Here is a 26624-nt window from a genome sequence, read left to right as displayed (position 1 = left end):
AACTGAACAGTGATGTTGTATTTCAGCTCCTGGCAGAAGATGAGTAGTTTTACATATATTTATGTTTCCCAGCAAAGCAACAACAGTAAACACGCAGCGAGAGGAAAAGCCCCCGCCGTCCCCGGAGTAATAAAGCTGTGGCCCCTCAGTCATCAGTGGGCATTCTGTCTGCTTCTTTATATGTCACACCATAATGAAATCCTCCTGGTAAATCTTTCCTGACCTTTTTTCACTCACCTTGTATCCATGCGATTACCTGCTGTGCTCCCTCCTCCAGCCTGCTCGGATTTTTCACGAGTGTGAGGCGTAACCATTGCGCGCGCCCCCCCCCCCCCCCCCGTCGCCGCTCCACTCTCATTGACGCTCATTAATGCATCAGAGCGCACCAACCCGGCGGTGGAGCACTCAGTCCCGCGGTGGAGCACTCAGTCCCGCAGCCGCAGGCCTGCCTGCAGAGCAGCAGGCTTTTTGGGAAGGTTTCTGCAGGACGGATGCGGAGTTTGGCTTCTGTCTGCTTCAGATGTCGCTGCCGTGATCGTTTTTCTGTCTTTTAAGTCTTTGTTGGACATTTCAGAAAGCATCACTGAAGCTCTACAGAATATCACTGCCAGAAGCAAATTAAGTCAAATACTTTTTCTTTCGCCGTTTCTCGGATATATTTGTTGCGCAAGGCTTTTCTAAAGCTTCTCCCTGCTAACCACAGACACACATGTTAAAGGGACAGTTCGCCTCTTTTGACATGAAGCTGTATGACATCCCATATCAGCAACATCATTTCTGAACATCTTCTTACCCCCTGCTGCGTCCTGTGAGCAGAGTTCCAGCCTCGTTTTGGCATTGATGAAGGTAGTCCGGCTAGTTGGCTGGGGTTTAAAAAATAAAACGTTTTGCTTCTCAGAACAATATGCGTTCGAAAGAGTAATACATTTGCATCACAAAATGGTTCTCCAGGAAAAAGTCAGACCTCACAATCGCTTGGCCCCCTTCGTATCACTGCATGCTGTGTAGACCGAAGTGCTTCAGCGTCTACAAGCAGGTTTAGAGTGACTTTCAACCCAGGTATCTCGGGGTCTTAATCCGATCCGATCCAATTCTTAGTCAGATTAAGGTGTCTATATGCACTTAATAACTCAGTTTTATTTGTAATCCGATCCTTTCAGTGCCATGTGACCCCACTGAGTGATACGAAGGGAGAGAAAACAGGGCCAAGCGATTGTGAGGTCTGACTTTTTCCTGGAGAACCATTCTGTGATGCAAATGTATTACTCTGTTGAACGCATATTGTTTTGAGAAGCAAGACGCTTTATTTTTTAAACCCCAGCCAACTAGCCGGACTACCTTCATCAACACCAAAACGAGGCTGGAACTCTGCTCACAGGACGCAGCAGGGGGTAAGAAGATGTTCAGAAATGATCAGAAATTATGTTGCTGATATGGGATGTCATACAGCTTCATGTCAACAGAGGCGAACTGTCCCTTTAAGTTGTTCCCTGGCTGTAAACGTGAATCAGACCTTCCCAATGTGCTCCTTTCCCCTGGGAATGGATGGATGGAGGAATAGATCCGTCTCCCAAATAAAACAGTAAAACAGGAGGCAGGAAGACTTCCATAAGTTTGACCCAAAATTGTGACTCCCAACAAACTTTCGCATTGAAATATGATGATGATGTCAGTATAACATCATGGAAACTCTTTGTATATTGTCCTCAGTCTTCAAAGGTAATTAACTATGAGACACAAGTCTTCTGCTGTAAATATTTAAAGAAGAAAACGCACCTCTAAGTCCACACAGCAGTGACAGACCAGAACATTTCTGCTCGCTGAGAGATATAATATTCATATTTCTATCTTTGACAGATTCAGATTTATCACTCTGAAACAGAGCCTGAAACAGACGGCAGCTTTGGGTTGGGCTTAGGGTTTATTCTTTAATGCGAGTGACAGAATCTTGTGCCGGACACACAGATGCATTTCTGTGAATCTACAGTTAATTCTATGCTTTTTATTTCAGGTAAGAAAAAAAGGCAGGAAAGTAGCTTAAAACAAACAAAAAATCAGACTATTGTGACATAGCGGCTCTCAAAATCTCCAAAGTCACCACATTTAAATATGACAGTAAAATGGTGAAGATTTCACTTTTATCTGCATCAATAATCCATCACAGAGACGAATAGGACGAACACACACTCAGGCTCGCTCCTCGGGTGGATTTACACTCACCTGTTAACCTAACATGCGCGCTGTTGGGAGGAAGCAAAAGAACCTGGAGCTTTCTCTGAGAGAAGCCTGAACAGTTGCTTGGCAACTGTTCAAACAAATATTTCAGATTATGGATTACAGGGCCGGTTTTTGCTATGGGCGATGTGGGCAAACGCCCAGGGCGCTCTCTATGTGGGGGCGGGGGTAGACTGATCCCAGGCCACACAACACAAGCTGCTTCCAATCCAAATAAACTGTATTTCATTCCTAAAATTAACATAAACATGTAATTAATTGGATTATGTGAAAAATGTAAAAAAAATATATATATGTATATATATATATATACATATATATATATAAATCTGTGCAGCCATCTCCGTGAATGTGTTTACGTCACCTGACTCCGGTTGATTGGCGGGTGAACGGACGGCGTTAATGGGAAAAGCAAAGGTAATAATGTGGAGTCATCATGGATCATCATCATGGTGAAAGACCAAAGACGCCATCAGGTGCCCAGTTTAGAAAGAGAAGAAGAGAAGAAGAGGAGAAACGGGCAGAAGATAAAGGGATGCAGATTTCTATCAGTGACATAGGCTATAGGCTATCTGTTAGCCTCTTGCTAACATGTCGCTGTTAGCCACGACTGTATTTCATTTTTAGTTTTGCTGAACTAGAATTGAGGCATCATGTCATAGTAAGTTACTTTTACTTGAGTAAGTTTTTGAAAACATTATACTTCTAGGAGTAGTTTTAAATCTCTATACTTTTTCCTTTTACTTGAGTAGATGTGTGCAGCAGAAACTGTCCTCTTACTCCGCTACATTAGGCTACAATGAGCTGGTTACTTTTCTTCTTACCTCTTTGGTATTCTACGCCTCATTATTTTTATCCCCCCGCGTACGCCTCATTTTAATGTTTTATTCTGACAGAGAGAGAGACTTCCACCAAAGGCTCTACCACCTGACTGTGTTCCACCAATCAGACGCAGCCGTGCAGTCTGGTCACGTGACAATACTCGATCTCAGCGGCGGGACGGGTTAGCTTTAGCATTAGCAGTCGTAGCAAACAAAGAAAGAAACAGATGAAAAATGTCAGAACCAACGGTGGGAAATGAAGACGCAGACGAGGCCTCATACTGAAAGCATGTTTACCTTACAAAGAGTGAGAAACAGCAGCTACATTATGTGTCTTCTGTGTCAACCAAAACAAACGCACATTTCAGCAGAAACTCAACATCTAACCTGAGGAAACATGTAGCGCTAAGTTTCCTAAACTCGTTTTTCCCCCCATGGATAGATGAATGTTTGTTTTTTAGGTTACATATGGGTTACATATGTTTTAAACATTTCCTAAGTCTCTTTTATTTTTATTGAAGTTCTTGAATTTACCTGGATTACTTTAATTTAAGGTATTTCGCAATTAATTCATTAAATTTAATTTATTTTATCAATTGGATGAACTCTAATTTGCCTAAAGATGATTATTTAGTATTTTTGTCTGTCTGATTGAATGCTTGTGTTAACAAATAAATCAGACGTTACTCAACAGTTACTCAGTACTTGAGTAGTTTTTTCACCGAGCACTTTTTTACTCTTACTCAAGTAATTATTTGGATGAATACTTTTTACTTTTACTTGAGTCATATTATTCTGAAGTAACAGTACTTTTACTTGAGTACAGTTTTTGGCTGCTCTACCCACCTCTGGTCTCCTCATCATGTGACAGTTAAAACAAACTGGGTGGAAAATGTGTTTAAAACCTCGACTCTGGTGGGTCCAAGCTGTTTTCTGTTAACCAACACTCAGTTCCAAGTATGTTCGAGGTAGCAGCTCCTTAATCAATTTGGGTTGTTGCTGTTTTTCCAATCAGAGCACCCAATAAGGCAGCTTGTTCACACCTTTAAATGCGTTCCTCCAGAAACCATCACCCCCAACAAGCTGCCGAGTTTCACTGAAACGCTTACGTCACTTCCTGGTTGGATGTGATCAATAACCGGTTAGGGATTTAAAGTGCATCAACAAACATATACGTAACACTTTTTATGAAAAGAGGAAAATAACTCCACGAGGGAAAGCATTTTGGGATAACATCTTTATGGACACTGATTGGAAGAAGGCTTGTCTTATAAGTATTGTATAAAAGAGATTCACATCAAAATTTTACACTCAATATATATCCAACAAATTTATATCTATCTAAATTTTTAAATATTGAAAACAAATGCAGTTTTTGCAATACGGAACCAGAAACCTTAACTCATTTGTTCTACCACCCAATCTATTCATTTCTGGACTCAACTTGAACAATATATATAGTGCGTAAAATCAAGATAAACATCTTAATTAACTGTAGAAGTGTGATGATGTGTTTTGTCTATGGAGAAAATGACATCACCTTTATTGCAAACCTATTCATTTTGTAAATTTCACAAACATAAATGCAAATACTCCAAAACTCCTCCCAACTATAGAAGTTTCTTGCATGAGTTTAAAGAGTCCATGAAATCCCTCACACTGATTAACACTAAACAAAGCACCACATCCACAGATATGTACGAGAGGTTTTTCAAAGAAGAATAATGCATTTCCATTGTTTTCCTTTTTTTTTTTGCTGATGTTTTCATTCATTCAATCATTTATTATTCTCCCTACTTTTTTAAGTTTACTGGCATCTCTAATAATAACTTTAATTTACTATGACTTATTTGTAATTTATTTATTTTTGTTGATACATAAATATTGGAGCACCCGTCTGCTGTTTCATGTATAATTGTTTGTATATACTACCTTTTAAAATAAATAAATAAATAAATAATGTAAGACGGTTAGGATCAGAAATCAAAACCATTTGGTTTAGTGGTAAAAAAAAAAAAAAAGTTAAAAAATTACACATGCAGCTGCTTTAACTTCCGCTGGGAGTCACGTGTTTTCCTTACGTCATTACAGGTCACTGTTCCCGCGTGCTGGTGTTCGAAGTGGGAGAAAGGTTCAAACGACCAGTTGGACCGTTTCCAAAATAATTAATTTATCTTTAAAAGAAAAAAGTGGAAGAAGCTGAAAACTACAACAGAAAAACGAACACAATTTCTCCAGAAGTTGCTTAGTTATTGATCAGACACCAGCATTTAAACCGGTTATTTATCACCATTTACCTTGTAATTAGGCCTTTTGACTAATATTTGCTAACAGTTTCATTACCGCTCAGCCCAATGTGCAGTTTCAGTTGATCTGTGGATAGAATTTCTTTATCTTCAGATGAGCCGAGGTACTTTGCAACCTTTCCACATCCCTGCTGACGCACACGCACCTCTGAGTGGGAATCACTGCACTCCACTTTGAAGTGTATAATTAGATCCGATGTTTTTGTACAAGCTGGTCTTATTTCACGATATTTTGCGGCTCAGTAAACACCGCATCAGCGTGCTCATTCCCCCCAAAGGGCTGTTTGATGCTTCAGATTTGGTTTTAGGGTTAAAAGGAGCTGAATTAGATTTAGGCTACAGCGTTAGGGTGTCCTTGGAGTGATTGGAAATGTTTCCAAATGTTCTTTTAGCCTCGCAGTCTAGACTTTGAACACGAGCTGAAAATGTCGTCACAAGAAAACAGAAACCAAACAATCTCGAGCCCCTTGTGAGACCAAAAAAAACCCCCAATAACAGAGGGATGTAAAGAAAAGAAGAAGTGAGAGGTTCATCACGCTGTATATCTGGTTCAGGGTCGGTCCTGCTGTGAAGCCACAACAGCCTGGTTCAGCTGGAGCCTGAATGCGGTGTGTGCGCGCGGTTAGGAGGCGCGTCTGCGAGGACAGGAAACACTCAGGATTGTGGCCTTTTTGGTTGCGCTGTTGCCTAGACAACAGCAATTAGAAAAAAGACTAGGTTACCAAGCAGAGAGCGGCCACGTTTCCATAGCAACCAAGGTCAGGGAGAAGGCTCCCGAGTTTACCTGATTCTTCGGCGCGAGGCGGATGCAGAGACGCATTTGTCTTGGCACCGAGTCCCGGGTTTTACGCGCTGTGAGCGGACCCCAGCCCCAGCTCTGACACCCCCCCACCGCGTCCATGCTGCTGTTAAATAACTTTACAAATGAGACTGGACAGACGTCACTCAGAAACAGCAGCCCGAGGACCGCAGACAGCGCGTGCTCTTATATGCGGGCCTGTCTGCGCCCGCAGCGCGCTCTTCCCATAATTAGCTGATTATCGCAGCTTGTTGTCACACGCAGGCTTACACAAACACACTTTAATGACATAACATGGCCTTCTTAAGCCTTTATCTACAAGACTGCGTATAGCTGCGCCGAGCAGCTGCATAAAACTGCCTCTTTTACCCTCCGAACATCTCCGTGCACGCCTTCCTCCCTGCGCGCTAACCCGGTGGGTCTGCCGGACACATAAACCTCCCCTGTCCGCTGCAGTGTGTAACCAGAGGCAGGGGGAACACTTAATCCCTGGGCACCTGCTTTCCATACCGCCCTGACCTCTCTGCAGCTGCCTGGGTGTGTGTGTGTGTGTGTGTGTGTGTGTGTGCCTTTGCCCTCATGTGTTTATTCTACGTGTCGGCGCGTGCGTCTATTTGCATATTTGTAGTTTTATTTGTATCTTTGTGTGATTAATAATAAATCTGAGCCACGCAGATGCTCTGCGCTTTGCAGGAGAGCAGATGGATGCAGCAGCAGCATTATGATCCTACACACTGCAGGGAGCAGCGCACGAATTAAACACAGTGGCACTTGCGCTGTGTGTTTTTTTCTGCTGTCTGCATGCAGTGCGTTATCTGGCTCTACAGAATGAAGCAACAAGTGAGGTATGGTGGAAAAATACTAAAAAGATCTGAACCACAAAACTCAACCTGACCCTGAGAAACAATGTTTTGCGACTCCAAAGCTTCCCTAACGAGAACTATTTTCTGCGACATGCAGACAATCCAACCACAAACACAGCCAATGCCATTCCAGTTTCTTGATGAATCCATATTTTTCTTTGTATTGTGCTGAACTATTCTTCACATAACTCCGGGCGCTGCTCAATCCGCTAGTTTTTAAGGAACTAAAAATGTCAACACTAAAAAACAAATGAGGCAAACTATTTAATTTAAAGGCTGCAGATGGTGGCTTTTACAGGATTTAAGAATAGATAAAATGGGAGGAATAATGTAATTTGTTTCATATCAAGTTGAGTAAAAATTAGGGCGAGTTAACTCGTTATTATCGCGTTAATAATTATATTATTATCGGCAGGTAAAGGACCGGGGGAGCTGACAGGTAAAAGACCAGGGGAGACGGCAGGTAAAGGATCAGGGGAGATGGCAGATAAAGGACCAGGGGAGACGGCAGGTAAAGGACCAGGGGAGACGGCAGGTAAAGGACCAGAGGAGACGGCAGGTAAAGGACCAGGGGAGATGGCAGGTAAAGGACCAGGGGAGACGGCAGGTAAAGGATCAGGGGAGATGGCGGGTAAAGGACTAGGGGAGACGGCGGGTAAAGGACCAGGGGAGACGGCAGGTAAAGGATCAGGGGAGACGGCGGGTAAAGGACCAGGGGAGACGGCAGGCAAAGGACCAGAGGAGACGGCGGGTAAAGGACCAGGGGAGACGGCAGGTAAAGGACCAGGGGAGATGGCAGGTAAAGGACCAGAGGAGATGGCAGGTAAAGGACCAGAGGAGACGGCAGGTAAAGGATCAGGGGAGACGGCAGGCAAAGGACCAGAGGAGACGGCAGGTAAAGGATCAGGGGAGACGGCGGGTAAAGGACCAGGGGAGACGGCAGGCAAAGGACCAGAGGAGACGGCGGGTAAAGGACCAGGGGAGACGGCAGGTAAAGGACCAGGGGAGATGGCAGGTAAAGGACCAGAGGAGATGGCAGGTAAAGGACCAGGGGAGATGGCGGGTAAAGGACTAGGGGAGACGGCGGGTAAAGGACCAGGGGAGACGGCAGGTAAAGGACCAGGGGAGACGGCAGGCAAAAGACCAGAGGAGACGGCAGGTAAAGGACCAGGGGAGACGGCAGGTAAAGGACCAGAGGAGATGGCAGGTAAAGGACCAGGGGAGACGGCAGGTAAAGGACCAGAGGAGATGGCAGGTAAAGGACCAGGGGAGACGGCAGGTAAAGGACCAGGGGAGATGGCAGGTAAAGGACCAGGGGAGACGGCGGGTAAAGGACCAGGGGAGATGGCAGGTAAAGGACCAGGGGAGACGGCGGGTAAAGGACCAGGGGAGACGGCAGGTAAAGGACCAGAGGAGACGGCAGGTAAACGACCAGAGGAGACGGCAGGGAAAGGACCAGAGGAGACGGCAGGTAAAGGACCAGGGGAGACGGCAGGGAAAGGACCAGAGGAGACGGCAGGTAAACGACCAGAGGAGATGGCGGGTAAAGGACCAGGGGAGATGGCGGGTCGACTCTGTTCTCCTTCCATCAGTCAGATGGAGGTTTGGTGAAGCTGAGCTCATTTTTTTAGGAGAATTCATCTTGCCAAAGAGCAACCTTTTCCTCAGTTAAGACATATTAAGCCAACGACACGGCCAGCAAACGATCTCAAACGGAGGTAAATTTATGGTGAAAACTGGTCTGTCAGCTGCTGAAAGCTGGAACCTGATTAATGAAGGAGATCGTTTCTCCATCAGTGAAGTCCTCAAAGAACTGAAGCTGTCAGAAAAGCCGGAGAGGCTGAAACAAAGTACGAGCTGCGACTGTTTTTTTTTTTTACAAAGCCTTCATATTCAGCCTTTCTGAGAGAGCAGCACCTTCCAAGCCTGAAGAATCCAGAGTTTTTTTTCCAGGGGTTGTAGAATTAAAAGCCATAAATAAATAAATAAAATGAAAACAGCAACCAAAAAGGTAGACAATTTTATTGGCATAGAATATGTACAAGCTTAAAAAGAGTAAAAGCCATATAAAATCAGATGAAATCTCTCTCCGTGCATGTGGAGGGGAAAGAAAGTCTGTTGGACGACTGGTTGAGAACCGACTGGATAAGCTTTTCTGACGTGAATGTGCTCGGTGGGAAAAAGAAAACACTTCCAGCTCCTTCTAAGAGTCCGGCTACCTGCGGCTCTCACCTCCACGGCACATCAATCACTCGCTCCACATCTCCATTTACACTTATTCCAGCCTCTCCTCGCCCCAGGTCCCTCTTTGTTCTGCAGAGGAGGTGGAAAGGAAAAAGGCAGAACTGCTGCCTTCTCGCTGAGGAGGAGGTGGAGGGACCCGTGTGATGGCGGAGGAAAGAGGAGCCGTGGTTTCTCTGGCAGAACAAAGCGTTTCCTGCCTCCCCGACACGACGTTTTTACCGGCAGCCGCTCAGGTCCTCGTCCTCTTTCGCCCACGCTGGTCACGCACAGACGTGCCTCATGTGGAAGTTCACCACGTACTCTGCGTTGGTGCGCTGGACAGAGATGGCGAAAGGTTCGAAAGGGTGGAAGGTGAAGGCGACCAGGCGGCGCACGGCGTGGTTAACCGGTCGCCCCAGCAGGCCCGCCTGGATCTTAAACTTCAACAGGCCGGAGTCACGAGCGTAAAACCTGGCGGGCGACAAAGAGACGGAGCGGCTCCGTTAGAGTCCGAACCTGTTCTACGATGCTGAGAAGCTTTCATCCTGACAGCAGACACTTCATGACAAACACCCATCACAACAGGCCTTTTTCACAGGAGACATTCTGATGCTTAAAGGGACAGTTCGCCTCTTTTGACATGAAGCTGTGTGACATCCCATATCAGCAACATCATTTCTGAACATCTTCTTACCCCCTGCTGCGTCCTGTGAGCAGAGTTCCAGCCTCGTTTTGGTGTTGATGAAGGTAGTCCGGCTAGTTGGCTGGGGTTTAAAATATAAAGCGTTTTGCTTCTGAAAACAATATGCGTTCAAAAGAGTAATACCCTCCAAAAATAAGTAAGAAAAACAACTTTAAAATAATTTACTATGGCTTAAAATGACACAGAATGCGTGTTGGATTGCAGAGTGTTTCCACATTCCTTCTGAATCCGTCCTCAGCACTGGAAAAAATGCCCCTCCAAAAATAAGTAAGAAAAACAACAAATAAAAAACGTTTTTGCTTGAAATAAGCAAAAAAATCTGCCAATGGAACTAGTGAAAATCGGCTTGTCAAGATTTCTTGAAATAAGATGTGATATTTAGGACTTTTGAGATAAAAGTGATCTTGAAATTAGCTTAAAAACCTCTTCAAATGTCAAAAAAAGCTTGTTTCATATGATATGTGACTCAAAACAATTTGTTTTCAAGACTTTTTCATTTAACAAGATATTCCAGATGTATTGTCTTCAAACAAGTCCCTATATCTGGCTGAAATGGTACTTGTTTAGGCAGTTGTGTCTCATATTAAGTGTAATGAGATATTTGTGCAGACCGAGCAGCAAACACCGTAACAGGCGCGGCTGTCGGCAGGCGGCAGCAGGCAGTGATACGAAGGGAGAGAAAATAGGGCCAAGAGATTGTGAGGTCTGACTTTTTCCTGGAGAACGATTTTGTGATGCAAATGCACTGGAAAAAAATCAGTCTTACCAAGTCTATTTGTCTCATTTCTAGTCAAAATATCTCATTACACTTAATTTGTCTTGAAAACTAATTGTTTTGAGTCACATTTCATATGAAACAAGCTTTTTGTGACATTTGAAGAGGTTTTGAAGCTAATTTCAAGATCACTTTTAACTCAAAAGTTCTAAATATCACATCTTATTTCAAGAAATCTTGACAAGCCGATTTTCACTAGTTCCATTGGCAGATTTTTTTGCTTATTTCAAGCAAAAACGTCTTTTATTTGTTGTTTTTCTTACTTATTTTATGAGGGGCATTTTTTCCAGTGTGTATTACTCTGTTGAACGCAGATTGTTTTGAGAAGCAAAACGGTTTATTTTTTAAACCCCTCGAGCCTCTGAAGAAAATAAATGATCATTAGAATGAATTTAGGATGCATGTTTCATGATGAAAGGAACGCACAAACACACGACACCGCTCACACTCTTCTCTGAGGAAGCAGCCAGCACGACGTTCATATTTTGGGGGGAATAAAACAGAATATAATTTCAAAAAATTAAAAACAAAACATTTGGATCCAACAGGCTGCGAGTCAGAAAGGTGAAAAAAATGTCAAATCGTGCCAGAAAAATGTAGATTTACATCATATCTTCTCCTCCTGTTCGTCCAGGTGGCATCAAAGTGTTGCTCTCACAGTTGCAGGGATCTCACCGTCATTAGGCAACAGGCGCCTTGAGATACGAGTTCAATGCTTACATACATTAAAACCTTTTTAAAACCCCAGAAAAGATAAATTCATCATGGCCAAAGTGTTTATGTCGGGTAGAGGAGGGGAGATAATACTCAGAAACAAGCCCAGAGCTGTTCAGAGTCAAACCTGGACCCGATTATCTTTACAATTTTCTATCTTTTCATTCATTCAGGGTGAGAAAGAAAACTTTGGATATTTCAGCCGTGAAAAAAGAGGGTTGCAAGTTCAAATCCCACCATTACCTCTCCCTACACCTCTATCCATGGCTGAAGTGCCCTTGAGCAAGGCACCTAACCCCACATTGCTCCAGGGACTGTAACCAATACCCTGTATCTAAATAGCTGTAAGTCGCTTTGGATAAAAAGCGTCAGCTAAGTGTAATGCAATGCAATGCAAAATAAGACATTTTTAACATCAACACCGTTGGGAGTGAGAGGCTCGTTTGCCCAGATGGAGTGCGTACCTGATGGGGTGGTCACCGCAGGTCTTGGGTCTCTCCATCACCGACACCCACTTGTCGTCATAGCTGAAGAGGGAGAGGTCGAGGTAAGGGCTGCTGCTGTACGACTGGGCGCTGATGGGCAGCTGACCGAGCAGCCGGCGCACCGCCTCCGTGTGGCCGCCATATTTGGCGTTCACTATGGTGTCCTTAAATCTGGGGTGAAGAAACACAGATGCATCATCAGGGACCATCGTTCTCCTCAACAACTTCCCCTTTGACCCCATTTTCTGTTAAAGTAACGACTCCAAACCTCCATTTAAATCTAAAAATGGCCGTTAAGATAAATTTCTTTATTCTAACGACTTGGGCTGGGCGAGTTAACGCGATAATAACGAGTTAACTTGTTAATTATTCAACGCCGATAAATATTTTATCGCGCTTTAACGCAGGTTTTATTATTGTAAAAGTCGAATTCTATGTTGAATGCATCACATTCACACAGCATGGAGCACAGAGTAATAAAATAAAGATAAAGTAGTAGGTAACATCACCGCTACAGGTGCTCCTCGGTCTCTGTGTGAAGCTCACGGAGCTAACCGGCGCTACTTCCTGTTTTACTTGTTTCAAATACTTACAAATACTTTGTACATATATTTTTACATTTATTACTTTATTTTATTATTATTATATTTTTTGTTTTAATGGCACCAAACAGACCAGGCAAAATTCCTTGTGATGTAAAAATTACTTGGCAATTAAACCTTTTCTGATTCTGATTCAACATAAAAGCACGTATTTCAAAATAAATAAATAAATAAAAAACTCCTGCATTTACAGCCAAGTTGAATTGTCTTCTCAGCGTAGTAGTTCCAGTCTAAAATATCACTTAAAGGCAGAACACACAGCTGATAGCAGCAAGTCATTCAAGGAAACAGACAGTGGAGCGAGGCTTCTACATAAAAACTACAGAAAGATGCTGATGTTAAAAGTGTGTTTGCACAACAAATGTTATGGCACTTTCATTCATATGGCAGCACATTTAAAATGAAGCTAAATGCTAAAAGCTATACACTACTTTTGGATTCTTTTTTGGATTCTGCGTACAAATGCGATTAATCGTGATTAATCAGGGAAATCATGTGATTAATTATCTGATTCTCAGTTTTTCCCACGCAAAGTGGAAATCCCAGAAACCTCTTGTGTTTGTTGTTGTGTATCGTCCACCTGGCCCTTATTCTGAGTTTCTGTCTGAATTCTCAGAGTTTTTATCCCAGTTAGTGCTGAGTACAGATAAAGTCATTGTAGTACAAATGCGATTAATCGTGATTAATCAGGGAAATCATGCGATTAATTAGATTAAACATTTTAATCGTTGCCCGGCCCTAATAACAACCCATCTCCAGAGCTCAGCAGCCCCTCAGAGGTATCCACCCTCTCATCTCGTCTCATTTTTCATTCTTTTAAGCTTTACATCCACATTTTTAAATGTTTTCTGCTGTAACTCCAGACTTACTGTCCTGCCCGTTTCCCTCTCCTCCTCCTTCCTCCTTCCACCTGGTTCCAGGTGAACTGAAACCCTCTTAACGAAGCTTCAATGCTGCTACAAATCCGGTTTCCTGAATGTCCTCACCACCTTTCAATACCTCCCCTCCTTCCCTCTGACATCAATTTTCACCACTCGAAAATCCAATTCTAAGCTCAAACCATTTTTTATCTACTCCTCCTTCTCCTCGGCCCACCGCCACCTCTCTTCACACAGGACTTTGTCACCTACACCGGCGAGTTAAATCGCCAAATTCAATCACAGCCCCACTGGCCAAGCCGACCACCTTAACGTCTCTTTTCTACACCCAGATGCAGTCCTGAAACCGCTCCCTCCCTCCCGTCTTCCCCCAGGCGATCCCTGCTGATCGCCAGCGTTCGTTTTTAAATCCTCGCTGACATTTAACTGCGTGACACCAGGTGCACTCCTTCCTTCCACGCAGAAACCGACCCGACAGCAGACCGTCGGCACGGTTACGTTGCAGCCATGTTATATGCCAGTTTGTCAGAAAAATATTCGAGTTATTCTAGTTTCGCAGCACAGGAGATGATCCCGCCGTCCGTACCTTCTCTGGACCTGCCGGGCGTAGTTATTGGACGAGGCGGAGCAGGGGAACTGGACAGCCTGGCTGTGCAGAGTGGCATTTCTGAACAGGTCACAGAAATTCTCAAACAGCTCCAGCAGCTGGTCGGAGGTGTTCTCGAAGACCGCCAGAACCTCGGTGGACACCATGTTGTACACCACGAAGAAGGACGGCTAAGAGGAAGCAAAGAGGTTGTGAAAGTCTGCAGAAAGAAGACAAAGCATTTAGTTTTTTTATAGGGCTGGGCGAGTTAACTCATCATTGTCACGTTAACTCGTTAATTATTTAACGCAGATAAATATTTTATCGCGCATTAACGCAGGTTTTATGTATTTATTTAATTTAATTAGTTTAATGAAATTTAATTAATTAATTTAATTTAATCAAATTTAATTTATTAAAAATGAAATAAATTGGGGCTTTTGTGCCTTTAATGGAAAGTTCAGAGAGACAGGAAGCAGGGGGCAGAGAGAGGGGGAACAACACGCAGCACAGGGCCGTCCGATGTGAGACTCGAACCGGGGCCAGCTGCAGCGAGGACTATAGCCTCTGTACATGGGGCGCCTGCTCAACCCACTACGCCACAGACCACCCCTGTTTTATTATTTATTTTATTATTGTAAAAGTCTGTTGCTCACAGGCTTTTATTTGGTAAAAGTCTGCTGCTGTCTGCTGTGGAACAGGAAAAGAAAGTAATCGGCGGATCCACCAAACATGGAGAAGGGTACGGAACTTTTACTCGGCCATTTGGCAGCTCGTTCATGCTCGCACTATTTTCTTAGCGGTGGCGGAGTAATATCAACGAACATCCAGTACAAAATGTCAAATAAAACACGACAGAAGCAACTTTTCGCAACAAAATTTGATATGGATTACCAGTGCACACCAGTAACCACTCCGGTGAGTTGATGATTTTGAAAACGGACGTTTATGGTGCTTTTACGGAGCTTTTAGGACATGCACATGACTTGCCATTCTGAAGCAGGTTGACAAGAATCAAAATTAGGCAAATACCGGAGACAGCAGTAAACATCAAAAAAGCGGTGAGGGGGGTTCTAAAACATTGCAGACGACTCAGAAAAGAGGCTTAATGTTGAAAATACCGCAGTTCCCCTTTAAAGGCAAAACGCACAACTGATAGCAGCAAGTCATTCAAGGAAACAGACAGTGGAGCGAGGCTTCTACATAAAAACTACAGAAAGATGCTGATGTTAAAAGTGTGTTTGCACAACAAATGTTATGGCACTTTCATTCATATGGCAGCACATTTAAAATAAAGCTAAATGCTAAAGGCTATACACTACTTTTGGATTCATTTTTGGATTTTACTTACAAATGCGATTAATCGTGATTAATCAGGGAAATCATGTGATTAATTAGATTAAAGATTTTAATCGTTGCCCAGCCCTAGTTTTTTTTTATTGTAGGAATGTTTTCTTAAACCAGAACTGCAGGAGAAGAAAGTAAAAGGCTGATCGTGACTTTATATTCTCTTCTTTGGTCAAATATAAGTGGATAATCGGCGCGCGAGTCCCATTTCTTTGTAAATAAATGAAGCATTAATTAGATCTTTGTTTTGTCACCACGAATGAGCTGCAAGACTGAACAGACTCTGTGGGACAGACGCGTCCCCGGAGACCTGAAAGAGGAATTTCTTTATTTCTTTTATCCGGCACGAACAACAAAAGACAGACGGAGGAAAGCAGGGGAGTGCAGAGAGAGGAATGCGCCCTGAGAGATATGTGTGAGTGTGTGCGTTCACACCTGCGAGGGGTCGGTGACTCTGAGTGTGACCACGTCTTCGCTGGTGTATTTAATGAAGAGGTGATGCTCATCCAACAGCTGCATCTTCCACATCCTCAACCTTCGCAACTGATCAAAAAACTGGAAAAACCTGGAGAGAGGGGGGGGGTTAACAAAACACATGAACGCTACATGTGATGATTAGAAGGATGGTTTCACACCTCGTTCACTCGTGTGTAAAAGAAGATACCCCGAATTACCCCGCTGCTGCTGAAACAGCAACTGTCTGTTTCCAACAGCATCAGCCAACACATGAACCAGAACCAGAACAATGCAGCTCACACTTCTTCTTCTTCTTCTTCTTCCAACCTTCCCTGCCTACATCACCCAAAGGGCCACATCCACACTCTGCTATGAGGAAAAAAATGCAGATTTAATGCACTTCACTGAGTAAACGAGTTCAGTGAAATGTTCTAATGATATTCTGTCTGTTTTATTAGATAAATAATTAGGGCTGGGCGAGTTAACTCGTTATTATCGCGTTAACTTGTTATCTATTTAACGCCGATAAATATTTTAATCGCGCATTAATGTAGGTTTTATTATTGTAAAAGTCTGTCTGCTCACAGGCTTTTATTTTGTAAAAGTCTGTTGCTGTCTGCTGCGGAACCGGAAAAGAAAGTAATTGGCGGATTCACACAGTTACAGCAAACACCACGAAGCATGGAGTAATAAAATAAAGATAAACTAGCAGGTAACATCACCGCTACAGGTGCTCCTCAGTCTCTGTGGCTGTGTTCGAAACCGCCTACTACTCCTAATACTCCAACTAACTTTAACTTTTTTTAAGTCCCCGGATGCATACTAGATTCTCTGAAATGTTGGGTATGCATCATGAGGTTACTACTCATACTCAATCTACCCAAGATGCAACGTAACGTGACGTCGCCGATCGTCATTTCCTGTCAAAACGGCAGTTTCAAGCTAGCTACAACGAGGGTAGGTTCACTTCCTGTTTTCAAAACAAAAGCACCAATTGTATGTTAATGGCTTTCCCTATGATAAAAGGCAACGGGTATTTTATTTTGTGAAAATAACCAGAAGTGCGTTGCTCACTGCGGCTAGCTTTAGTAGCGCCGAATTCGTGGGAACAAAATGGTAAACAGCCGGTATTTTGTCAGGTTTTCAACACGCTGGGGATCTAAACGACTACTTTCTCACCTGAAAATGTTTCAAATGTTGCTAAAGTTTACAGAGTTTAGAGCTTAAGAGAAATCAGCTTCAGGCCGGCTGATTTCGGCTCGGGCAGGAGCAAAATGCATTGTGGGTAATCTCTCTGCATACTGTCTGATTGATGAGTATGCAGTATGGAAGTATGTAGTATGTAGTATGCGGTTTTGAACACAGCCTGTGTGAAGCTAACGGAGCTAACCGGTGCTACTTCCTGTTTTACTTGTTTCAACATAAAAGCACATATTTCAAAATAAATTTTTAAAAAAACTCCTGCATTTACAGCCAAGTTGAATTGTCTTCTCAGCGTAGTAGTTCCAGAAACAGACAGTGGAGCGAGGCTTCTACATAAAAACTACAGAAAGATGCTGATGTTAAAAGTGTGTTTGCACAACAAATGTTATGGCACTTTCATTCATATGGCAGCACATTTAAAATAAAGCTAAATGCTAAAAGCTATACACTACTTTTGGATTCATTTTTGGATTTTGCGTACATATGCGATTAATCAGGGAAATCATGTGATTAATTAGATTAAAAATTTTAATCGTTGCCCAGCCCTAATAAACAATCATTCCAGAAATATTCAGCGTCACTTAGTGAGCTTCCTTTTTAGGGATTTATAGAAAAGTGGAAGTTTGGGGTTGACAAATCAAAAGTTACTAACTGAGAAATCTGGTGTTTTTGGAGAGAAATTCTGAGAAACTAGATGTCATCTCGAGCAGCTCACATCACCAAGCAGTGACGGCTCAGTCCAGCAGAGGCATGATGGGAAAAAGCGACCGTCCCCTCCACGACACTCATTAAGCCACAAAATAGTGTTTTAATGACGGCTTCAGACGGATCAACCACCTTAAATATCACCATGACAACTCTGATCATTTAGTTTCTAACTATCGGCTCCCTTCTGTCACAAACTCTTCAGTGATAAGTAACTCCAGGCCTCTGAGTGAAAAAAGAAAAAAACTGAAACAAAAAGCATAATATCCAGAGGTCATTGTCCTGTTAGGACCTGGAAACAGCAAATGGGTGGAACCAGAGGTGGGACCAGGGGGGTACTGACCCCTAACCGAGATCTGACCGTTCGGTGGACCGCGTCCAAGAAAAGACATTTTTTTACAGATTGTAACTGCATACTTTAACTACAGAGAGTGCTTAAAAGGGAACTCCGGGGCATTTGAAGCGCAATCCCATTGCTAGAGGTTGTCAAATACTGACAGTGGGACACAGAGAGGTGCAAATCTGCGCTCCCTGTGCGGCGATTGCGCTGTTTGCACAGCCTGTCATGCTAGCCAACTACGTGGTGGCTAAGGGGCAAGCGCTAACCCTTCCACGTAAAACAACAACTTGCACACTGCAGAAACGTCACACCACTTTATAAACCATCCGACAATAAAGTCACAAGCCTTACCATCAAAACCATATGCATGGTTCTCACATTACTGGCATGGGGACGTTACAAAACAACTTTATAAACAGCATGTAACTCACCGGTTAGTTGTAGGCTCGCGCATGTGAAAGCCCAAAAGAGTCGATGGACGATAATCCCATATACAAAACAATTATATTCTCTAGAAAAACTGTGTTCAAGTATTTAAAACATTACAACAATACATGTCCAGTAATATTGTTGTAATGTTTTAAACACAGTGTAATTAAGTCGTTGTGGTTATGAAATTATTCAATGCTCTGGTGCTAATATGATTGGCACGCCGCCTGTGCCTGGTGTTACTTCACTGGGCTGGGAAAAGTTGGCCGTGTCTTACCTGGCTCTGCTGCACAGCTGCCTGTACTGGTACCTGCTGCATCATCTGAGTCTTTTGTGAAATATTTGTGTAGAGAACCCGTAAGGCTCTTGGCTTCTTCGTTTTTTTTCGCCTTTCTTTTCTATTCTGCGCTCCTGATTTGTGCATTTCGACCAACGCGCAGTGACCGCTTATGGTCAAATGATGTCGTTTTTTTTTCTTCGCCGTAATCAAAGACCAAACCATTTTTGGAATAGGGGTGACAGGGGGTTATTGGCCCTTTTTTTAAGGGCAATGAAGGCAAACGATCCAGATGTCATTTATTAAATGCAAATAAAGCACTTTTCTTCCCCAAATCAACACATTTTGAAGGAAGCATACAATAATTAATCGCAACTTCATGAAGGCGCAGTTATGGCCCCCCCCCCCCCCCCAATTCCTGGGCCTGGGACAAAATACCCGTTTGTCCCCCCTATCGGCTGGCCTGCATATGGGTACCTTTAGGCCCAATAATTAACCCTACGGGGTACATTAGTATAGATTTTACCTCAGGGCACAAAAAAGGACTCGTACCGTACCCCTATTTCTGAGAGTGTAAGTATATTATCAGTCTTACTGAGTAATGCACATCTGTATTGGCATGTGGTAATATCTGAATGAATTTCAGTCAGATTGTGTAAGTTGATCTTATCACTAGGGGGGAAAAAAAAAAAACTTGCAAACTTTCCACCTATTGATCCGACTGGCAAACTGTGAGATGTGACAGAACAAGTACGAACCACGGACGCCAAGTCACACCATCCCCTGAAACTATTCGATCCACTGCCCAACATCCTGGTATCAGGCATCACATGACACCTCAAGAGGTGCTACATCCATGTCCTGACAGGCCAAAGCTGCTTTGGTGAAGAAACAGCAAATAATCTATCCCGATGTGACATGTTTACATGTATTTCATTATTATCAACCCTTTGCATCCGTCTCAGCATGATTTTATGCTCCTTTTTAAGTCTTTTAGAGACCGAAATGTTAAAACTTAATGCTTTCTTAAGATTGATAAAACATTCAGATGAGAGCACGTCACTCTGGGGAACTCAACTTCGCTGTGTTGAAAGAAAAATTGTGAGAAAGAGAACAAACCAACCACAAAACCAGGGAAAAAGAGCTTTATATTACCTCCTCTTGGCGGTGGCGCTGCCGTCCTGCTCAGCCCTCCTCCACAGGTAGACCAGCAGCCTGTGCTTTAGGGAGTTGATGGTTTTGTCCGTGTACAGACGAGGGAAGCCGGGCTGGCTCTCTGCCTGAGCTTCTGTGTAAACAGCTGAAAGAGTCAAGAGGTCGTCCTCATAACAGAAGCGACCGATAGTCCTTACATCCAGAAACGTCCCATCAGGAGTCACCTGTCAGAGCCGAGAAGGGAAAGGCGTGTGTAAAATGCTGGTCTAAAACCCAAAGAAGCAACATCTAACAACTAGGGATGGGCGAGTTAACTCGTTATTATCGAGTTAACTCGTTAATCATTTAACGCTGATCAATATTTTATTGCGCATTAGTGCAGGTTTTTTGTTTTTGTTTTGGGGCTTTTGTGCCTTTAATAGAAAGTTCAGAGAGACAGGAAGTAGGGGGCAGAGAGAGGGGGAACGACACGCAGCACAGGGCCATCCGATGCGGGACTCGAACCAGCTGCAGCGAGGACTATAGCCTCTGTACATGGGGCGCCTGCTCAACCCACTACACCACGGACCCCCCCTGTTTTATTATTTATTTTATTATTGTAAAAGTCTGTCGCTCACAGGCTTTTATTTTGTAAAAGTCTGTTGCTAACAGGCTTTTATTTTGTAAAAGTCTGCTGCTGTCTGCTGTGGAACAGGAAAAGAAAGTAATCGGCGGATCCACCAAACATGGAGAAGGGTACGGAACTTTTACTCGGCCATTTTCATTTTAAAGTTCTTCCAGACGGCGGAGTCGACAGAACCAAAGTCATCTGTAAACTCTGCCAAGTTGAATTGTCTTCTCAGCGTAGTAGTTCCAGTCTAAAATATCACTTAAAGGCAAAACACACAACTGATAGCAGCAAGTCATTCAAGGAAACAGACAGTGGAGCGAGGCTTCTACAGAAAAACTACAGAAAGATGCTGATGTTAAAAGTGTGTTTGCACAACAAATGTTATGGCACTTTCATGCATATGGCAGCACATTTAAAATAAAACTAAATGCTAAAAGCTATACGCTACTTTTGGATTCATTTTTGGATTCTGCGTACAAATGCGATTAATCGTGATTAATCAGGGAAATCATGCGATTAATTAGATAAAATATTTTAATCGTTGCCCAGGCCTATTAACAACATAAACTGAAGTCAGTCGATGCATTTTGAACTGGGAATCTGCTCACCTGAAACACGTGGATGGTCTGCTGCTGCACTGACAGCACAGCCAGGATGTTCCTGTAGAGGTAGAGACCTTGGTTGTGCGACAGGATGATCTTGTCACACTTGAAGGACCTGGTATCACACAGTCTGCCGGTGTGGAGGTCGATGATGTGGAGGGAGTAGTCTTCCAGAGGAGACCGAGGGTTGGGAGTCACGGATTCGTTGTTGCGATACACCTAGAGGGTCATCACATGTGGATGAAAGACGCATATTGTTTTCAGAAGCAAAACGCTTTATTTTTTAATCCCCAGCCAACTAGCCGGACTACCTTCATCAACACCAAAACGAGGCTGGAACTCTGCTCACAGGACGCAGCAGGGGGTAAGAAGATGTTCAGAAATGATGTTGCTGATATGGGATGTCATACAGCTTCATGTCAAAAGAGGCGAACTATCCCTTTAACCTTCGTCTTGTGTTAGTTCCCCGTTACCATCTCTTATGTTAACGGATCGTTTTTTTACCTGTGTTTTAATTTAGTTGTAAAATACACCAAAAACAATCATCTATCATCCAATTTGTTTTCTCATCTCTTGGTTACCTTGTTAGGCTTCTTTATCCATAAAAATATTGGTTTTAATATTTTTGGTGTGGGCCCCTGGGCCTTGTTTTTGTCAGTATACCCCTCAATTTCAATAAAAAAAAGAATATAAAATGAACCTCAAGAGAATCAATAAATAAAAGGTTGTTATGTCACCTGACTATTACTGAGGGGATTTAGAACACATCTCTTCAATAAATTAGTTTTATTTATTTTTTCATTTTAATATTATTAACTATAGTAACATCTATGGTGTTACGGGTCAGTTTTGACCCATATATTTACTTCAAGAAAAAGGCAATAGAACTTTAGTACAAACACAAAATGAAAAGCAGTGTGTTGGCAGACAGTGAACTTGTGATTTCAGTTTTGGCTCTAATTATTGCTTTATAATCTTATTTTCATAACTGGGTCGAAACCGACCCTAACAACACAAAGGTCTTAATTTCAACTAGAGCATTTTATAATTTAGTGAAAATAATTTTTTTTGTTTTATTTTGTTGAAATAGAGGTTCCTGACAAAGTCATGAAGCCTTGTTGCAATAAACAAATTTATATGGTTATTTTATCCATTTAAAACCTAAAAACGGGTGCCGACCCTAACACAAGACGAAGGTTAAGACTCGTGTGGAGTTCACATTTTCACCTCAAAGAAGTACGGCGGCGGCTCCTCTGGGACGTAAACAGCCGACCCGACGATGACGTAGCGGCAGTCGTCCGTGAAGAGGCTGCACTCCCGGTTGAGATGTTCTCCGTTTGAGGCCACATTGGTGACATGAAGCAAAGAAAAGAAGCGATCGAACAGGCGGCCTCGGATGTTGAGGGAGCGCTGATCATTGGCTGTTATAAGGGTCTCTCCCTCCTGGCCCCTCAGCAGGTCCTGAGCCGCCTGGCAGCCTTGGTACTCATATATCTGTTTCAATGAGAGAGACGGTGGTCCTTAATGTCTGTAACAGAATAGATTTTAAAAGCCTGCTGAGGGTTTACAATCTGTGATGTGTTCAGAGAATATAAAGCCAGCAGAGCTCTGAGATCCAAGGACTCAGGTCAGCTGGTCCAGTCCAGAGTCCAGACTAAACATGGAGAAGCAGCATTTAGCTGTTCTGCTGCAAACAAGTGGAACAAACTGCCAGTGGAGATTAAACTTTCACCAAATGGAGACATTTTTAAATCCAGGTTAAAAACATTTCTGTTCTCATGTGTCTATGCATGAAATCTGCACGATATCTTTGAACTTATCTGGACTGTTGCCTGTTTTTAAATTCATTTAAATGATTTTATTTGTTTCTCTTTATATTCTTTTATGTATTTTTAATGCTTCTTCCACTCCCTGCTGCAAGGCTTTTATTTTATATGAAGCACTTTGAATTGTTTTGTACATGAAATGTGCTATACAAATAAATTTGATTTGATTTGATTTGTCTCAGACACACCTGGTAGATCAAACTAGTCTCTTTATTCTGACCCAGCAGCGAGAAACAAATGACAGTTTGTTGTCTTTTAAAAATCGTGCAAAGGTTCTCTCTGCTAACCTCCAGGGAAGTCTGGTCGGAGGAAAAGGCGATGAAGCAGCGTCCATCTGGTGAGAACTTCCTGAGGAAGCAGGGCGGCTTCTCCACATTGACCACAGTGAAGTTGGGGAACAAGTTCTGGTGGAAGCAGCGCACTCGGTACCAGTGAGCTCCAGGCCGCCCAGAGCAGATCCTTCGTCTCTCCAGGCGATGGACCACGTTCTGATTCTGAATGCGTCTGGGTTTCAGGGTTGGGGTGTCCTCATCCATCGCAGCAACAGGAGGACGGTCTCACACCCTCCTCAGTAGGTAGTTAGTCGTACGAGTGCAGACCCCAGACTCATCACAGTCCTGCTACCTGTGAGAGGGTAGAGATGGACAGGTTAGTGGCTCCGTTTCAGTCATATAAGCAGCTTCTAAAGCTCAGTTTTCTTTTAAATATGACTCGTTAAAGATGCAAAGGTACATGGACTCTCCTTTAAAGAGTTTTGACATGATCGCTAAGGAACATTATAAGATCATCTCTCTCGTTCTTGTGCCTGGGGAAAGTTTTCACTTGAGAAATGTCAAATCAAATTTATTTATAGCACATTTCATGTACAAAACAATTCAAAGTGCTTCACATTAAATAAAAGCATTGCAGCAGGGAGTGGAAGAAGCATTAAAAATACATAAAAGAATATAAAGAGAAACGAATAGAATAATTTAAATAAATTTAAAAACAAGCAACAGTCCAGATAAGTTCATAGATATCGTGCAGATTTCATGCATAGACACATGAGAACAGAAATGTTTTTAACCTGGATTTAAAAATGTCTCCATTTGGTGAAAGTTTAATCTCCACTGGCAGTTTGTTCCACTTGTTTGCAGCATAACAGCTAAATGCTGCTTCTCCATGTTTAGTCTGGACTCTGGACTGGACCAGCTGACCTGAGTCCTTGGATCTCAGAGGTCTGCTGGCTTTATATTCTCTGAACAGATCACAGATGGGTTTTGGGCCTAAACACAATACACAATACAAAATAAGATTCCTGGAATTTATATTTTTGTTTAACAAAAAAAAAAAACCTAAAACATTTAGAGATCCTTAACACAGCATCTCTTGGAAAAAGCAACTACGGCTACACGAAAACGAAACGAGGTTTTTTTTTTAAAACGGGTACGAAAATTCTTGCGACCACACGACAACGCGCTGCTGTAAAGACTCAGGTCCAGACGAAAACGGATGAAAGCGATGAAACGATGCAATACACACGCCACTGTGTCACACCACGCTGTGAGACAATAGAGAAGTGTTAAAATTGGCTCACAGCGTCAACGTGTGACTGACGCAAAAACGTTTTAGCTGTAACAATGGAAACGAAACGAGGCCGTTTTCAAACTTTCCCACTCTGGAACCCGTTCTCAAAAACTATCGTTTTGGGGTAGTGGGAACGCCGGCTCCGTGTGGCCGCGACAGCGAAACGATAAGAAAAAGTATCGTTTACAGTGAAAAATGTTTTCGTGTAGCCGCAGCCTTATTTGTCCCTGTAGACATCCACAAAACAAAGTGTGACCCTCAGCCTTCTCAAATGCCCCCGAATGGAACCCCTGTGGAGCTGTTAGCTGAAATAATCTCAGCTTGGTGTGAAACTGGACAAGTGGGGGACAGAAGAAGTGTCAGGCCTAAAAAAAAAAAAAACTATCTACAGCAGATGAACAGGATTAAAGGAACCATCTCAGAAACATCATCAGAATTAAAGGTTTCCTCTCCCAAACAGACCAGGAGAAACTCATCCATGCATTCACATCCAGCAGACTCCATCACTGTAACACTCTTTTAACTGGACTTCCCAAAAAGAGCATTAAACATCTGCAGCTCATCCAGAACGCTGCTGCTGGAGTTTTAACCCGGACTAAGAGATCTGAACACATCACAGCAGCTTTAAAATCTTTACTCTGGCTTCCAGTCAGTCACAGAATAGATTTTAAAAGCCTGCTGATGGTTTACATCTGTGATGTGTTCAGAGAATATAAAGCCAGCAGAGCTCTTAGATCCAAGGACTCAGGTCAGCTGGTCCAGTCCAGAGTCCAGACTAAACATGGAGAAGCAGCATTTAGCTGTTCTGCTGCAAACAAGTGGAACAAACTGCCAGTGGAGATTAAACTTTCACCAAATGGAGACATTTTTAAATCCAGGTTAAAAACATTTCTGTTCTCATGTGTCTATGCATGAAATCTGCACGATATCTTTGAACTTATCTGGACTGTTGCTGGTTTTTAAATTCATTTAAATGATTTTATTTGTTTCTCTTTATATTCTTTTATGTATTTTTAATGCTTCTTCCACTCCCTGCTGCAATGCTTTTATTTTATGTGAAGCACTTTGAACTGTTTTGTACATGAAATGTGCTACAAATAAACTTGATTTGATTTTGATTTGAAAGGAACAACACAAAGAATTGACCAAATATTCACTTTCCCGCTTGTTAGAATTGCACAAACTGTTCTTGGCATCCCTTTACATTTGAATAAGTTGAATTAAATAGCTGCACCTATTACTGACAATACAATTAGGAAATGAGAGGAGACTCAAGACCCCGTCCACACCCTCAGCCCACCTTCCATCATTTCCAATGACTTGCATATTAAGTTTTCACGACTGTTACTGGGCATAAAGGTGATTTTGTCATCGTCAGCTTTGCACTTCTGAAACCACATCATAGTTCAACGAAGCATCTGTGTGAGAAACAGGTGAGCGGACAGGCTTGTTTTGGAGAGAAAATCAGTTCTGAGGAGCAGTGGGAGTGTCTGGGAAGCATGAACATCTGTCCACAGCAGTTTCTGGTTTTATTTCACCTCAGAGGCCAGAACCAGGTCTGCTCCTGGTCGATAACTGATCCAACTCGACTATAAAAAGCCTGATACTCACTGGCTTCCTTTATCAGAAAGGTTCTGCTCCAAGTTCAGCAGGTAAGTACTGCACAGGGCTGTGAAGTTTGGCTCGACTAAATACTTACAGTTAGAGAGTTTGCCACCGCTCCTCAGCTTTTACGCCTCCTCTCAGGCGAAAAATATCCAGCTTAATTTATTTCGTAAAGTCCAAAATCAACTTAAAAATATGCCATTAGCACTCATGCCTCTCCAAATATCCGCCTGCCTTTAGCATTTCTGACCCAGAAGCAGGAGCCGCTTCGCTTGTTTCCAGAGAGACGATGAGGAAACGCAGAAGAAGAAGTAGAAGAAGACATGCCCGCTCAGAGCGCTGTCTCATTAAACAGCGCCAACACCTCTCACACTGGTAGGAAATGGTACTGCAGTTTGTGACAGCCAGATTTGATACGCAAGGCAGTTGAAAGGACCTAAATCACGTACAGTAATAACATGTTTCTGGGTCAAAATAATACAGAAATGCTTCATATAATAGTTAAGGTACAAT

At 42.8% G+C, this 26624-nt stretch overlaps 1 protein-coding gene and 1 long non-coding RNA gene across 2 annotated transcripts; both read right to left on the bottom strand.

The window, feature by feature from the left end:
• Window positions 1-4287: 4287 nt before the first annotated feature.
• On the bottom strand, window positions 4288-6642 carry LOC142384820 (uncharacterized). Its single transcript, XR_012770117.1, has 3 exons — window positions 6147-6642; window positions 5354-6049; window positions 4288-5230 (listed from the first exon to the last, which is right to left on the bottom strand). It is a non-coding gene; the product is annotated as an uncharacterized LOC142384820 (long non-coding RNA).
• Window positions 6643-9031: 2389 nt separating this feature from the next.
• On the bottom strand, window positions 9032-26396 carry det1 (DET1 partner of COP1 E3 ubiquitin ligase). The gene is made up of 9 exons (XM_075471125.1): window positions 26206-26396; window positions 23228-23564; window positions 22342-22608; window positions 21121-21333; window positions 19903-20126; window positions 15773-15902; window positions 13991-14181; window positions 11904-12095; window positions 9032-9718 (listed from the first exon to the last, which is right to left on the bottom strand). The coding sequence occupies exons 2-9, from the start codon at window positions 23474-23476 to the stop codon at window positions 9529-9531; spliced, it is 1656 nt and encodes a 551-aa protein (XP_075327240.1). The 5' UTR covers window positions 23477-23564; window positions 26206-26396; the 3' UTR covers window positions 9032-9528.
• Between the last annotated feature and the right edge of the window lie 228 nt (window positions 26397-26624).

This window comes from Odontesthes bonariensis, chromosome 7 (genome assembly GCF_027942865.1).
Source record: "Odontesthes bonariensis isolate fOdoBon6 chromosome 7, fOdoBon6.hap1, whole genome shotgun sequence".
NCBI lineage: Eukaryota > Metazoa > Chordata > Actinopteri > Atheriniformes > Atherinopsidae > Odontesthes > Odontesthes bonariensis.
This window is presented reverse-complemented; position numbering and strand designations above follow the sequence as displayed.